General features: G+C 35.5%; 1 protein-coding gene across 1 annotated transcript in view; it reads left to right on the top strand.

Annotated features, from left to right (window-relative positions):
• Positions 1 to 16,770, top strand: part of LOC149409553 (uncharacterized) — a 166,918-nt gene extending 150,148 nt beyond the window's left edge. Inside the window, exons 4-5 of the mRNA XM_089649685.1 lie at positions 1,349 to 1,557; positions 8,261 to 16,770. Coding sequence (XP_089505811.1) covers positions 1,349 to 1,557; positions 8,261 to 13,258 — 5,207 coding nt within the window. The 3' untranslated portion in view covers positions 13,259 to 16,770. The remainder of the gene's footprint in view (positions 1 to 1,348; positions 1,558 to 8,260) is intronic.
• The last annotated feature ends 971 nt before the right edge of the window (positions 16,771 to 17,741 follow it).

The following is a 17,741-nucleotide window of genomic DNA, read 5'->3' as shown; positions in this document are numbered from 1 at the left end:
TTAAAAAGAAATGTTATGTTTATTGTAAAGATATTTATTTGGTTTATATTCAAATGTTGTATAAACTAACTCAATAAATAATTTTTAAAAATTTGACATCTCCCGCCAGACTCTCTTGACTCATAGCCTTGCACGACAGTGGGAGGGATGGATTCATATCTCCATCACTCTTGGACACTCTCAAATTCCTACCCACCCATTACACCTTCCCAAAACTTTCCCTTCTTCTTTTCTGTAATATCCTTAATTCAGGTGAAGTATGTAATTAAGAAGTCCAGCTCTGATTTATTACACAATGTAGTAAACTTGACACACACCAGACCTGTCACCGTAACACCAATTTTTTTATTAAAACTTGCGCATACACATTATTATGCTCATTCTTGCAACACATCTCTCACTCTTCCAAACTCATATATACAGGATTTTCCAATAAGAGGTGTTATTTTGAATAGCCCGCTATTTCGGTAGATGTTACTTTTAAAGCTGTCATTTTTTGACATTTGACAAGTAGAAACTACGCCATTAATAAAAATGGAACGATACACGCTTCAACAACGCATTGAAATTATTAAAATTCACTTGATTGAATCAAATGCAAATCATCTTGAGTGATGAGGCCCATTTCCACGTCGGTGGCTTCGTCAACAAGCAAAATTTTCGCATCTGGGTCTCGGAAAACCCAAGAGTTATTGTTGAAAAGCCTCTTTATCCTCAACGTGTGACTGTTTAGTGCGGTTTATGGTCCGGCGGAGTCATTGGACCTTACTTTTTCGAAAATGAGGCTGGAGCAACAGTTACGGTGAATAGATTGCGCTATCGAGAGATGATTAATGATTTTTTATGACCGGAATTGGATGGTATTGATCTGGACAACGTTTACTTTCAACAAGACGGCGCTACGTGCCACACAAGCAACGAAACCATTGATCTTTTACGATTGAATATCAAAATAACACCTCTTATTGGAAAACCCTGTACTACACTTTCCTTAAAAATACCCTCAAAACACAACCTCCAAAGATGACATGGACTCTGAGGAAAATAATGTCCCTTAATAAGGGCCTCCTGTGTGTAGTGTGAAATATTGTCATGCTTTTATTGTAGCGTATCGGATAGTATGCAATAATACTCTTAGGTCTCTTGCAATAGTACTCTTGATCTATGTACTGGTATTTATTGGGGAGCTGTTTGTAACAAAAGAGGCACACAACTTATGTGCATCGCCTTTTATAAGATCTCGCAGGAATACTATCTCGCTTGCACTCATACACATTCGCACAGACATGTTTAAAGTGGAGTTAATGTAAACAACAAAAGTGTAATGTATACTAATTTTCCTTCCCAGGTGACCGCATCAACTCCGTGACTATCAGTTTCCGTCACATGGTGTACGAGGACGCAGTGGCCATCCTGTCGTATGCCAGCCCCTATGAGCTACGGCTAGAGGTGGAAGAAGGAACAGGGGGCCCGGGCGGGTCCTACTCCGACGTGATGCGCAGCCCCCTAGCGCACCCCAAGATGATGAGGGCAGCCAGCCACTCCGACGTTAATGAAGTAAGTAGAGTAGTGCTAAAACCAGATGTAAGCGTAATGAATAATAAGATTAAAAAAAGGGTCGGTTAGATGGTATAGACACGTGGAACGGAAGAACGAAGGAAGGCGTGTAAGGAGAATAATATACATATAATAATAATAACAGTTTTAGGAAATGAGATTAAAAGTATTTGGCATTCTCAGACAATAAAAATATTACCATTTGTTATTTCGGCTACTGGCATTATACCTATCTCTCTCATTCAAAATTTAGGCGTATTAGATCTATCAAAGAATTTATATATAAAAATGCAAAAATCAGTCATTTTAAATACATGTAGGTTTACGAAAGATTTTTTAAATATTTATCAGTAGGATTTATAGGTCCTAATCCTCTGATATGAAAATATCTGGAGTCGGTGAATTATTTTCCCATTTGATCTCTGGTGAGTTGACGTGTTGTTCTTGCATTGTTTTGTATTTATTATGCTTATATGTACATATAATGCACTTGCATAATGTGGATTGACTAGATGATCATTTGTGGAAAAGTGTGTGGAAGGGTTTAGTTTTTCCTGTGGGGAAGATTTAACCCGGACATAAAGTCGGAAAAAATTAAAATAATTTCTTTATTTAATAAATTTGCAACTATAAGCATGTAAATAGGTAGAATACATAATAATTAGATAAAGTTGAGGATTCTCTTAACCTAGTCATTTTAATAGTTAGTTTAAATACTTGTGAGTATACTTACAATTATATTATAATAAAAACACTCTATATTTTTGTTGCATCAATAGTTTCGAGATTGGGTGAGGGCACCGGTAAATGCCCTATTATTACTTTTGATCCAAATCATAATGTTCTTTTTGAAATTTGTTTGAGTATCACATTTTTTTATGTTCTTTGGAAGAGTATTATACAATCCTGTTTTTTTTATTGAGAGGAGACGGTTTACATATAGTTCCCGTGACCGCTTAAGCTATAGGCCCATTGTGCTATATCCCATTTTACCTCAATCCTTTAACAACAACCCAGTCCCTTTAGTAAAGTTCACCAGGGTTGTCATTGGATATGTGGCTGTGTATTCTGGTTCCACAATGTGTCTTCCCAGGCCTCATCTCTCCTCTCCAATCCTCCTTGGTTCCGTGAAGGCCCCACAAGGGAAGAGTTCACGGAGGTGGCCTAATCTCTCCTCTCTACTCCTTCTTGGTTCCCTAAAGGTCCCACGAGGGAAGAGGATCTCATCTCTCCTCTCCACTCCTCCTTGGTTCCCCGAAGGCCCCATGGGGGAAGAGTTCACTCCCCGTTGGTTCCCTGAAGGCCCCACGACGAATGAGTCCACTCCCCCTCGGTTCTCTGAGGGCCCCACGAGGGAAGAGAGCCTAATCTCTCCTCTCCACTCCTCCTTGGTTCCTTGTTGCAATGTACCTAAAATTTCTTTGTCCGAAAGTAGTATGCATTACAGGAATTTGGAGTAAATCTTTATAAATATGATACAAAAGCGAATGGTAGAAGAGTCATGGCATGATCAAGTGAACCAAAAATACGAACCGAGAAAGAAGGAATAGTTATGCAATAAAATCTTCTGTGTTGAATACGTTTGATCAAAACAAATTTATAACCATCTGTACAAACAGAAGAAATATCAGGAATTCTTAGAATTTAAAATATTGATTTCTGTGGTTAGTCACGCTTGTCTTGCAAGGTTATTTTAACACTCAAATATCAACGACAAATGGACGTAGTTCTGCAAACTGGATCCAACCCACAAAAAGTCCGAAAATGAGTTCAATCAATCTAGTCTCAATTTTTTCGTTATAAGTTATTTTAATCCAGATTTTATGGCAAAAAACGTAAGGTGAGCCATTTTTAAAACTTTTTACGTTTGCATTAAAAATTTTAATACTTCAAAAATAATATATTTACTTCAAATAATACAATTTGAAAGAATATTTCAACACCTTTCAAAAACAGTTTTCAGTTTTTGGATTCATTCAGAAAATGTTCAATTTATTTGGATTTTATTGCAACGCGGAAATACACACAAATTAAACCCTGAAGGGTTATGATCTTATTTTTCATTTTAGGACTTTGAAATAACTTTAAATAAGCAGAGAATTCAATAACTAATGCATTGATATATAATACATAACAGAATTTGTGTAAAATAAACAGGAGAGCATTTCAAAAATATTTCGGAACTGAAAAAGTCAAAAATATTTCACCAACAAATGTAGATATAATATGTCTCGACGCCATCTAGTGGGAAATTTAGCACTAACAAAGCTTTTCCTACAAAAATAAAGTTGGTTGTTTACAAGTGGAAAAAATATAATAAGCAGTAATTGTTGATTGAGGTACTAGTACATATTGAATTATTTGGCAAGTTCGAAATCAGCCGACACAGCTCAGTGGTTTCAGAGCACCTGACCGGACATCAGAAGGCACGGGTTTTATTCACGGGCGGCATTTATTTTTACTCAGGAGATATTTTCAATTTGTATTGATATTTTAGGTGACTAATTATTTGTTATAATTATTTGAAAAATCTTGTTTTTATTAGAGTACTGTATAGAGATGGGTGACATCTATTGAAAAATGGGGGAAACATTTGCTGTATAAAACAATTATCTCAGTGGATATCGAAGTTAGGAAGACGTGGGATTTTTTGATATATTACCTAATTTTTTAAAAATATATCATTTTAGATTGGCTACATTTTGGCCGGCGTAAGCTCCGAGGTTTGCAAAATGGCCGAAATCTGGCCAAATAAGGTCCAGTGGTTATTTATACAGGGTGTATCGGCACGTACCCGACAAACTTTAACCAGCTATTCCTTAGCATATTTGGAGTAAAAAATCTCATGTGCACTTTGCTGTCCGATAAAAAATTTATTAATCATATTTTCACCACATGTCACCACTGTTTTATCCTTTGTCAAAGTTTGAAAACCCATCTGCCAATATTTTATTCGAATTCCGTTGAATAATGCACGTGTGTACCTATATTGGCGCACTTTTACAATTACAACGAAATGGCACGACACCATTTGTCTCATTATTAACTATTATTATTTAGTGTGTGCGAAAGAGCGAAGACGCTTTTCGACATACTTGCTTATAACAGCTGTTGAACCCGAAAAGCAATGCCAATGACAGTGATGTAGTGTGGAAATTTTTAATTTTTTTGTTTTTAATTGAAAAAAAAATGCTACCGGACAGCAAAGTGCCCATAACATTTTTTACTCCAAATGTGCTAAGGAATAGCTGGTTAAAGTTTGTCGGGTTAGTGCCGATACACCCTGTATATAATAATATTTGGATGACTTGTATAGCGCCGTTTTTGTGCAAAATCACCTCGAGGGCGAAATCACCTCGTATAATAATAATTATTGATTGATTAAAGGCGCTATTGCATACTATAATATCTCGTCGAAACATTTTCCACTATCAACATACTATCTACTTGTAGCAGTGGGCGGGGACCGAAATCGGTAGTTTATGGTCGTTCAGTGTTAGAGCGTTAAAGGTCGAATTGGACTAATTGGATGTAAAAAGGTGTAAATGTGTTTCTCATCTAAATTGAATTGTCTGAATTCTCGACAAATCAGTTCCAATTTTGAGAATGGCAATTAAAATAATTTTCTGTTCAAAATATTATAATATTATAGGTAGGTACTTTAAGGAACACTCCAATTTTGAAAATGAAATTGAAATTTAAAGCAAAAGGTCTAGAGTTCATTGAACCGGAGTTATAGACTATTTTTTTTTTTTAATCTTTTCCGACTTTATGTCCGGGTTAAATCTTCCCCATTGAAAAAACTAAACCCTTCCGCACACTTTTCCACAAATGATCATCTAGTCAATCCACATTATGCAAGTGCATTATATAAGCAAAATAAATACAAAACAATACAAGAACAACACGTCAACTCACCAGAGATCAAATGGGAAAATAATTCACCGTCTCCAGATATTTTCATATCAGAGGATTCGGCTCGGTAGAACTCCTAACAGGGCCTATAAATCCTACTGATCCCTCAACATAAATATTTAAAAAATATTATATTATTATAATTAGTATGTTTAATAAGGTGACAGTCTTTATAGCATCCGTATGCACTCGGAACATAGGCCCATTGTACTATCTCCCATGTGCAACCTTATTCCTTTGACAGTAGTCAAGTCCCTTTAATAAAGTCCACAAGGGTTGTCATTGGGTATTTGGTTAGGTTTCATAATATGGTAATCAACTCCTCAGGTATCCCTTTTATCCATCAGGGCAGGACATTGGCACCATAGATGAAAGGGACTTTTTTTTTTTTTTTAATATTTTTATTTATTTTATAAAATACAGTATAATGTTTAAATTTACATAGTAAGAACATATTTCAATAAAAATTAACATGTTTACCTTTACAAGAGTCTAAAACTCGTGTGTAAAGGGAAAATAATAAAAACTTAACATACATATGTAAATAGAAGAAAAAAAGAATCATAAAAACATATAAAGTGAAGAGATTTTAGTTTTTTTATACAATAATTTATAAAATAATATAGTGAGATATCATCGTCATTCTAATTCGTTAAATTATTTATTGTAGTGAAGTTAATTTTATTTTTAAATTTATTAAAGTCCGGTTCTAATCTCATCTCAGTCGTTAATTTATTAAACCATACCACTCCAGTGTACGTGTAATAGTGTTGTGCAAAACTGGTATGCATTAATGGAGTCCATAAGCGACCCATTGTATTTTGCCTATTGCTCTCGACACGAACCATGGCATGGTGTGACTTCTTATACAGATCTTTGTGGATTTGAAGTAGCGTATTTTTCGTATATGTATTTTTTAGTGATGGGACTTGAAAATCTTGGAAAAGTTGTAAGGTTGGGTAGTCTGATGGTTTTTTTATTAAAATTTTTATTAACAGCCTTTGAGTGATTTCCAGCGGTAAAAGTGATGATTTGTAAGCTCCCCCCCACGCAACGATACCATACTGTATTATTGAATGGGCTAGAGCGTAGTAAATATTTTTAAGAATTTTTAAGTTAAGTATATTTCTTAGACTATTAAATATGTAAATGAGTTTTCTTAATCTATTTATGATATTGTTTATGTGAGTTTTCCACTTAAGTTGACTATCTATTATTACACCTAAATATTTAATTTCATTTTTATTTCCTATGGATAAACAGTCATTATTTTGGCAAGTAGATTTTTTTGATATGCATTTTTTTTAATGTATTTTAATATTTAATGTAATAAAAGGGTTTATTTTGTTTATACTAAAAATTATATAATATGTTTTTTCAATATTTAATGTTAATAAGTTTTTATCAAACCATTCTTTTAACGTATTGATATCATTGTTAGCAATTATTTCAAGTTCATTCAATGAATTCGCTTGAAATATAATTGCAGTATCATCTGCATATGAAATGAGTTTTCCTGTTAATGGTAATTTAAAGATATTATTAACATATAATATGAATAGAAGAGGGCCCAATATGGTGCCTTGTGGTATTCCAAAGTCACTTGTGTTCGGTTCACTGAGAGTGTTATTTATTTTTACATATTGACTTCTAGAGTTCAGGAAACTTTCTATCCACATTTTGGCATTATCTATAATTCCTATTTTGTTAAGCTTGTAGAGTAATTTTTTGTGACTTATGCTGTCGAAGGCTTTCTTTAGGTCTATGAATATTGCAAGAGATTTTTTGCCTTTGTCTAGTGCTTGATGTATTTTTGTTGTTAAATCTATGATTGCGTCCTGTGTGCTTATTTTTTCGCGAAATCCAAATTGTTGGTCACTCAATATATTATTAGTTTCAATAAATTTTACCAGTTGCTTTTTTGCTACCTTTTCAAAAATTTTTGAGATATTTGATAATACTGATATAGGTCGGTAGTTATTAATTTCTTTAGTATCACCTGATTTAAAAATCGGTGAAATAATAGTTTTTTTGTAAATAGATGGAAAGATTCCTTTTTTAAGACTATTATTTATGATATGTGTAATAGGTTTTTTCAAAAAGTTAAGATTTTTTTTCAGAATTTCAACGGTTATCCCATCAAAACCTGGTGCGGACTCAGTTTTTAGGTTTTGTATTATAACAACAGTTTCTTGTTCGGTTATCGTTTCGAATGTTTTTACTATTGTGTTTTATTTAATGAAGCTACTGGAATTCCTGATGTGGTGGTATTATCTATGTTGTTAGTTATTTCGTTTGCGAGATTTTTTCCGACATTTGAAAAAAAAAATTATTGAAAGCATTCGCACATAGTTTTGGGTTATCAGAAACTTGCATCATATTATTGTTAATGTGCAGCTTTAAAATGTCACTAGTCTTTCTTTTTTTATCAATTATTTCATTTATTGTTTTCCAAATTTTTTTACCACTGTTACCTGAATTTAACATCTTTTGTTTGTAGAATTCTTCTTTGGTCATTTTAATTAGTGCCGTTAGTTTATTTCTGTATTTTTTAAAGTGTAAAATAAACTTCTTCAACCACTTGAAATTTCACGGTTGAAGCTATTAGCGTTTGCTTTCCTCTCCCAACCTCACAAGATGGTATCGTCCTGTTTATAGTTGTACTTGCTCCCTCAGTGAATTTCTATCCATATTGAGTTGTTTTCTAACTTGTCTGCTGTTTGAACAGACAGAGAGACAGTATAATAAGTTTTTGATCTAACTTAATGATTGTTTGTTTGTTTTCTAGCTCGAGAAAGCAATCCGTCATCCTCCGACGAGGCCTCAACCCTCCCCCAACTCCACCCTCGAGACTTCCCACAAGAACACCTCTGCAAGCAGCGCCATCAAGAAGATCATCTCCGACAAGATCAATACCTCCTCCACCCTGGAACGCCTGAAACACCACCAGCATGCCCCCAAGAAAGATATCCACATGACCACCCTGGAAAGGGAAAACGAAAAAAATGCCAAGAATAAGCATCACATGGATGTTAGCCCGAAAACTGACAAGAAAGGAAGAGCACCCGAAGTCGACAGCAGCCAGATTTCAAAGCCAGAACGAAACAAAAACAGGAACTCCGCAGAACTGATTGTTGGCAATGCTAATCTAAATGTAAACGTGAATCAACGAATGTCTTCCCCTCCTGATGTGGTCATTATCAAAGACGGAGGTGATAGATACAGCGCCAAGGTAGAGAAAGCTGAAGTTCAGAAAAGAGAATCGGACGCCAGCAAGAAGGGAATGAAATTCGGTATTCGAGTCTTACCCCCAAATATCCCAGACGATGGAACTGTCATCCCATCCAAAACTTCTCATTACAACGCTATGAAGCCGGGAACTGAGAATGGAAACATTGTCGCTGAAATTAGGAGCATTGACGAGGTTGATAAGAACTTTGCTAATAATTTAAATGTTAATGTCAGCGTTGGATCGGATGTCGAATCGCAGAAAACTAAGGTTACTGCTCCCGTCGTCGCTAAAAGGCGAGAGAAACCGCTTGCGCCGGTTCCGAATGCCAGAATACTTCCGCCTAATAACGTTTCAAGTCCGGGACACATCGAAATCAAGATGGATACTTCCATTCCTGACGTGAAGACAATGGAATACGAAAACATTCCGTTCAGTCGGTCAGACGATCTTAATTCGAGCGGAATTAAACGTGACGCTCAGGGCATCCCGCAAGAGATTCCTCAGCACATGATGGAAGCTGCGATGTATGCGAGGAGTAATCGCAAACCTTCCGCTGAATCGCAGGCCATGTCGCATAAGCCGGAAGTTCCGCCTAAAAGGGAACTTACAAAGATCGAAATCAAGAATGAGAAAGAATCTGCCGCTATTAAGGCCGCTGCAGCTAGTAAGAAGTCTAAAGGAAAGGCCCCTTCCCCACCTGATGCATCCAGGTCTGAGAACTCCAGTGACACTGAGAGCTCTAACGCCACACAAGATACTGTTGTCAGCGTGGACATCAAAACACCTCGTACGCAATTGAACTTCACCGATAACTTCAACGATCACAACCTATCTGACATGCAGACTTTCATAGATGGAGAAAGGAATCTTTCCGCATCTATGCATGAGTCTAACAGATCTGACGACATGATCTTGGGGAAGATAAACACGTCCACCCCTAAAGTGGACAAAGTCGTCAAGAGAATGAGGCCCGATATTCCGACTCAAAAACCGGTAGATCTTTCCCAATCGGACGCCCGAGACGACATTGACACTTACGAATTGAAGCCGTACCAAAGAAAAGAAGCCAACGACTCAATGAACAATTTTTTTGAAGACTCCAAGTCTATCATATCGTCAAATCTCGATGGGCATTCAATCATATCTCTCAGCCAAGACAGCTTCGCTTCAAACACCATCAGCGAATTGGATAAGATTGCTAATGCATCCACAATGATTGAGTTGAACTCCAGCGATATTACTATACATAGTTCGCCTACGAACGATTCAGATAATCCCATGGGGGACATGGACGATAACGAACGCAAGGCGACTAGTCTCGGGGATCTGTCGAGGCTCGAGCCGGCCGACAAGTCGAGGAAACCTTCCCAAGGCACTTTGGAACGAGCGCAAAGTCTAGATATCACCTCGGAAGATGCCAAGATCACAGCCAATGAGAAGCATGCCCCTCCTAAGAAGCGTAAATCTAACTCTGTGTTTGACGGAAGCTATTACGAGGATAATTCCGACGATGCCCCGCTAGATTCTAGCGATAACGGCAACCAGTCTTTGGGACATTCGAAGGAACCACGACTGAGCTTGAATATCAGCAATATCTCGATGGAAGGTCTCAATACTTTCCAGAGGAACCGATTGAAGAAAGCTTCAGAATGGGGCAACTTGGAAGACGCCATTTTGCTGAAAAAAGACTTGACAGGTTCAACTAATTCCGGATCTTCCGAGATGGCCACTTCTGCCGAAAACCTCAACCAAACAGATGCCAGTGGCAAAAGCGTCATTGCTAAAGCTTTGGATGACGAAAATACAAAATTAAATAGTGAAATCAACAAGTTGAGGTTAATTTCCAGTACGGTTGTTGGAGAAGCCGTTGAAAAAGCCATTGTTAAAACCAACGAATTACACGACAACCTGAGACTTCAAACTCAGGCACTTGATAACGAAATGACACACGCACAAAAGGAAGTGTTGAAGATTTCTCCCGACATTGCTGTCACTACAACTACAACGATTGAAAAGACAACGGTTGTGAAACCAGAGGTACAGATGAGAACAAAGCAGATGCACGTTGAAAGTTATGATGCAAGACCAAACTTTGAAATCGGCACTTATATCTCTGATTCAAGCAACAAATACAAGACAGACAATACAGTTGTAGGCTCAAGCAGGATGTCTCCTAAGCTGGAAGACAAGTTGACCATGATTTATGATACAAATATTCCTGACGACATCAAGGTTTCGAGGCATACTTTGGTAAGCAGTTTAGAGAGACCTAAATCTGACCTAATGAAGAAGCTGCTTGCACAAAACCCAGCTTTAAGTGCCGGTATCGACAAGTCAAGCAACGATTCGCAGACAGATGTAGAAAAGAATGAGCAGATCAGTTCCGGTGCTTCAGCTGTAGAAGGCAACTACGCGGAACATTTGAATGAAACCCTCGATCCTAAAGCCAGCAATGCCACATCTTTCACATTGTTAAATCAACCAGATATCGTTAACTTGAGGGTAAAGCAAAATGGTGGCAAAGTACTGACCGAAAGTGACGACCCGTCTAAAGCCGAAACTGATTTCATCAGCAATATCAATATCATCGGAGGTACGTCTAAAAATGAGGCGTCTAAAATCAACTTCCATTTCGATAGCTCGTACCCCGCCACTTCTCCTGAAAAAACTCCCGCTAGAAGTTTCTTCTCCACGAATGATAATATTGTCACCATTTCCACAGATGGAAGTCAGCCTTCTTCCATCATCACGATCGAAGCCGACCCAAATCTTCAAAATGTTGTGGAAAACTTTAGAAATTCCATCGAAGTTAACAGCACCCTCGATGACTCTAAAGACGACACCATGACCAAGAAAGATCAAAGCGAAACAGAGCAAACCCTCTACAATGAAATCATCACAGAGTTACAGAGAGGCAACACAGAAATCAGCGAAGCAATGCCCGTTATTTCCTCTGGAAGCTCCACTTATTTGGTCGAAGGAAACGAAAGACATACCATCGGAATGAGTCCGTACACCGTCGACACTCAAACCATTAATTTACCCGGACAGAAAACGGTAACTGTTAGCGTAACTGAAGACGAACACGGTAATAAGATTATAACACAGAACGTAGAGCAAACTGTCACTAGAATGGTAACTGTCACTTCAGCTCCCATTGAAGTGGAACAGTATACGTTTGGAATCATTAAGAACCCCACTGCAGCCGATATCCAAAGGATAGAAGACTCTGATTTCAGTGAAAACCTGGATGCAAAGATAATGTCGGAAATTCAACACCAGAATCCTAACATCAAGTTTATCTCTTCAGAGCCCAGCTATACCAACACAGACACCATGACAATCAATGCCAACATGTCGGAGGAAGAAACTAGAGCGTTCTTGGAGAAATTCCAAAGCAATCCTCAAGTATTTATGGGTGCAGGTCCAGGAGAGTCACAAGGAATCATTATCAAAGAAACCAAAACAATTGTGGATGAATCCAGAAGGGAATTTGATGGACATCCAGTCATCAAGATGACTCAGGCCTCTTACAAGTTTAGAGAGGAAGATGACACCGCTAACGAACCAATCAAACATTACAAGATGATTGAATCTCATAGCAATGTACGCCTAGAAGATGCGGAAGAACTCAATCAGCAATTGGCAAACGAAGCAGTCCACAAAATGGTCGATAAAATCAACCGCTCAAACGGGGAACCGACGAGAATGAGCGATAATATATTTCTGAAGTCCGAACATGTAGCAAGGGATAGCCACGACGGTAGGCCAGTCGTGAGCAGAATGGAAATCAAAGCTAACGAAACCCCCGTAAAAGATTACATCACTGAAATCGAAGTCCAAACTCCCAGAGCAGAAAAGTTATCCAAACAAAAATCAGATACGAGCCGTCCAATTGAACAGAATTCTGAGACGGTCACGACATATTATTCGCAACCCACTCGCTATAACGAGATAGATATCTCCTTCATGGGAGACTTTTTAAACAACGAACGAAGATTCTCAGAGAAAGAGAAGCTTGACTCCGATAAGTACGAACGTAGAAAATCCTACAGTCCCGACAACACGGTACAAAATGGAGCATCGATGATGCAATCCAACGAAAAGAGACACAGCGATTTCGATCTGCCGAGAAATACCCACATAAAATTCAGAACTGCGACGTACGAACCGCAAACCACCACTCCAAACCGGCTCACATCGTCCGAGAAGCGATTGTCGCAGATAGAAATATTAAAATCGAACTTCGAGAAAGGCAGCTCTGAAAGTTTGACTAGCCCTACGCACGGGAAACCAGTTGTTTCTACCAAACCGAGTTCGATCCCTGTCAAACTACCCGATAAGCCAACCTCTCCTCATAAGAACTCCGCTGTCAGTCCTTCCAAGATCCCAGTTCTTCACAGTCAGAGCTCCAAGTCTGTCAGCCAAGAGAATCTCTCGGATAAAGGTCTAAGCATACACAAAACGTCTCCCCACAGCAAACTGGTGACCCCAACAGGCAACATCACGATAACCTCAATAAAGAGCAGTTCAAGAAACCCAAGCGGTAAATGAGTTACAATGAAATATTTTCAAGCTGTTTAAACTTCATTTTGTCTATTGTTGTTGTTTGTTATAATTGTCTATGGATATGGTCTATCTATGGACACTGTTTATGGTATGAAATAGATGCTTTTTGATGGTGGGAGGCTTGGTTATACAATTTTTGCATGTTATACGACGATAGAATTATTATTACTTGTTCGAGCCACTGCAGTGTGGAATCAATGCTTGTAAAATTGAAACATAATATTAAAAAAGCCATTTATATAAATTAAATTATGTTGTTAAGATATATATAGAATTTATAATATAAGAATCTCTAAGTTTAATCTTTGACGTTATATAAAATCTATGCACATAGTTTGTAGTCTTACGGCATAGAATCTATTTGAATTTTTGTACCCCTAGTGACATAGTACTAATAATACTTTGAAAAAGATCATTTCCTTTTGTAGACCTACAGTTTTAACTCATAAACATATAATATATCCTCTCAATAGAGTGGTTGATAGTATCAGTATTACCCTGGTAGAAGTCTACCATTCTGAATAAACACCTTGCATTAGACTTTGCGCATATGGGAACCGCATAAGAGTCCCAACTCCTGGAGCCAGCGAAACTATGGTATCCCCAATCATTGTAAGGCTGAAGGTAGTGGGGAGGAAAGAAGATGGGCAAGAGGAATGAATTGAATTACCTGGCCATTCATATCTTATCACCAAACACGACTAAAGCCAGATATGATTAGAGATTTTCACGGCCAAAAGCATTATAGTAATTTTTTTTTGGGGTATTATGTCATGTGGCGCTACCTCCTTCTTTAGCCAATGTTTCGGACAGCACTGCAGTGTCCATCAGGGCAGATGTGTAATAATATGTGTAAATAAATAATTACACATCTGCCCCGATGATGGACACTGCAATGCTGTCCGAAATGGTAGCGCAACACGGCATAATACCCCAAAAACAAATTACTATAACGACTAAGGCCATATCAATCAACATTTTGATTCTGAATGGTTATCTGTCACCAGGGCGCTACTGAAGTAACTACCACTCTAGAATGTGCCGCAAATATACAATAAATTATTTTAAATTAATAAATTGAGAAAAGAACACAAATAATTATTTGCGCACTCCGGGATTTGACCTGCAACCTCCGAATTCGTAACCAAGGTTCATATCCACTCAAACACAGGGGCCGATAAACAATTTCATAAACCCGTCTCAGCCCTAGGAGATAAAAGGTCTTATTGTAAATTGGTTGAATTATTTTTCTTTTAAATCAAATACAGATCACACTTACGAAATAGATTATTTATCTAAGTCCTTTATATCTACAAATTTATAATTTTTTTATAATAAAAATACACAATATTTACTGTACCTGTTGTTCTATAATTTTTTAACATTATTTATTTAAGGTTTCGCTTTAATTTTTCTGCTTTTTTCTGTTTGTGATTGTCTTTCATCTCTCATGCACGTTATTTCACTTCGCTTTAATACCATTTTTGCTTTTTTTTGTGGCATTAGTTAGAAAAATTGAAAACGGAAATTTAATGTTTTTTTTTTGCTTATTTTTTCAGAAAATTCTCACTAGTTGGCAGGCCTTACAAACGCGGGGCACAAAATAACAATAAAAATACTACAAATTGATATTTTATTTTAAATGTTTCTCATGTAATAGGAAAATGAAAAAGCCATTTTTGTATCAATGTGATAATTACATTAAAAAAGCAAATAAAAACTGGAATAATTACAGATATTTCATTAAAAAAAAGTCACGTGTAGGTATCGCAACAAATGTTGAAGCGAACATGGTATTCACACAGATGCATTGCTTGTTTACAGCAACATAAAGATCAGCGAATTAAAAAAAAAAAAAATCATTTTAAAAATTGGAACTGATTGTGTGAAGAATAACATATAAACAGAAAATTACTTTAATTGACATTTTCAAAATTGGAACTGATTTTTCAAAAATTCACACCATCCAATTATTCACGGGTATATATAATAAAAATAATACAGCAAAACTTTACGAATATTTAAATTTGATAAAAAAAAGCTGTTTCTCAGTAACGCTTCCCAAAGATATTACTGCTGACAGCTTATACACCAATATACACAATTATAAGTATGCACTGTTCGCCTCAATTGTGCTAAGTGTACATTATTTTTTAAATTTCTTTTAAATGCATAATGAATTTTATTGTTATTTTTCTTTTCTTAATTTAGTGCATGAGAAATGGAGATAAAATAATTATGGATACAATAGTACGTTGTTCTCACATTAAATACAGTATTAAAGCATGAAATGTGATTGCGTCAGAGCAAAATAAAATCAGAAATTAATTTATGTAAAGCATTATCATATCTAACAAATGTATACATACTTACTAAAAAATTATCATCACATCTGTTTATATGTAACATAGACATTCAAATGAGTAGGCCAGCCAATCGGGGAAAGGAGAACAAACGAAATTGTGCGGAGCACAGGAGGCGACGTGACCATCAATGTGATTTGTCAATATATTAATCTGACAGCATCTCGAAAATAAAATCTGGTTACAAATTACAAATTGCTGACAAAAACTTCAAATCTCAAATCGGGTAGACAAAATTTCAATTTTGTTACACTATATAGTTAGACACTTTTACAAATGTGTTATAATTTACCCATCTCACTCAATTTTGTCGTCAATACGCTACACAATGGACTGCGCTACACACCTTTGCCTTTCTTCAGCGAACATAAGAGGAAGCTACAATCCAAAAATGTGTAAATTCTTGGTACGCCTTACATCGTCACGAATATAGGTAATAGGCATTAAAATCGCTTTTCAAACGAAGTCAAAAATGCTTGATTTCAAGCGCAATAGCAGTTTTTATTTATTTTTTAAACAATTTTATAAGAAAGCAAAAAAGTTAATCAAGGAAAACTATCACAGATAGTCTTGATAATATAAGTTGTTTCATTATGCGTTCATACATTTCTATTGAAAAAATACATTTTTTAGTAGTTTACATTCATGTTTTATATTGAGTAACTAAAATTTTTATTTAAATTCTACTTAAGGGAAACAACAGGAAAAGCTTCAATTTATCTGAAGCATATTTTTTGATATTCATAATGTAAACCAATTCGTTATAAAGATTAATTGAAAATAATGATTTAGCCTTTTCTACGCAGAGTCTGTTTATTTCAATGTACGCTCTTCGGTTGTCAATGTACGCCTGATGTTGTAATTTGTTCAAAACATTCTCAAACACTCCTGTTGCCAAAAATATGGTCACGTTGTTTACCTTCAGCTTGTCGAAATATTAAAGTAAGCCTTAAATTTAAATGTCTATGATACATACTAAGTTTTACATCAAATCTCACAAAATAGTTTATATAACCACTTTAAAAAATACAGTTACCTGATTTTTAACTCAAAATAAGAATATTATACACATTAAATCATTATTCCTTCATAATAATACACTTTTTTAATGCCAGTAACTGAAAATAATAATTCTTTAAACATAATATTAATATAATTTTTTATCTGAAAATCAATCAAAATGATTACTCTTAATAAAATAAAAAAAATCAGAGAATCCTTTTCTTTTAGTTTTAGTAAACATATTATTGTATTTTTCTAGTGATTAAGTATATTTTGATATATAAATTGTACCTATAAATGCTATTATTAATAATAAATGTTAAATATTAAAAAAAAACATAGTCTAACTGTGCCTTAATATTTTGTATTACAACGATTTAAGTTAAAATTTGTTATTATATTGCTGACTGTCTTGACATTTGTAAAGAACGGTATTGTCTATTTATATATTTTTTAAAGATTATTTACGACGGGCGAACGGCGTATTTTAATTATTTATACAAATCTACAGTTTTATTCACAAAACAAGAGGAACGTCATTGATTAAGTATGATTTCTAATGGATACTTTAAAGCTCCATAACTCATAATTAAAATGAGGTTTTGAGCTGAAAGTAAATGTGTCGATCTAGAAATTACAGATAGAAATATCTGTGCTAAAATCATGACGCCAGAACTAATTGTTTGCAAGTTTTTCATAAGAAATACAAACAGTTTTTCTGCTGTATAGTTGAGAGTTTTATGACCAATATTTGGAGTGATAATCCTCCTTCTTAATTGCCAAAGTTTCGGACTGCTTTGCAATATTCATCATCAGGGCAGATGTTTATCTTTCAACACTTCCATGTTAAATTGTTTTCTTTAAAAAATGTCGAGTCTGTAAGCTTTTATAGAATAGTTTATACATTTTGTCTATAATTAATAAGTTAATATGAAAAATAATTTAAAAGACAGGGCTTTTGCATAAATAACAATTATTTTTATATACATGATTATGCAATATGAATTTTTATACATTTTATAAATTTATACATAATATTATGATCACAATGGCTCAAAGATATTATTTAAAAAGAGTATAATTTTTTACAAAACTAAATAAAA

This window comes from Hesperophylax consimilis, chromosome 30 (assembly GCF_061612785.1).
Source record: "Hesperophylax consimilis isolate HC1 chromosome 30, BYU_Hcon_1.0, whole genome shotgun sequence".
NCBI classification, from domain to species: domain Eukaryota; kingdom Metazoa; phylum Arthropoda; class Insecta; order Trichoptera; family Limnephilidae; genus Hesperophylax; species Hesperophylax consimilis.
Note: the sequence above shows the minus strand (reverse complement) of the source record. Positions and strands in the feature narration are given on the sequence as shown.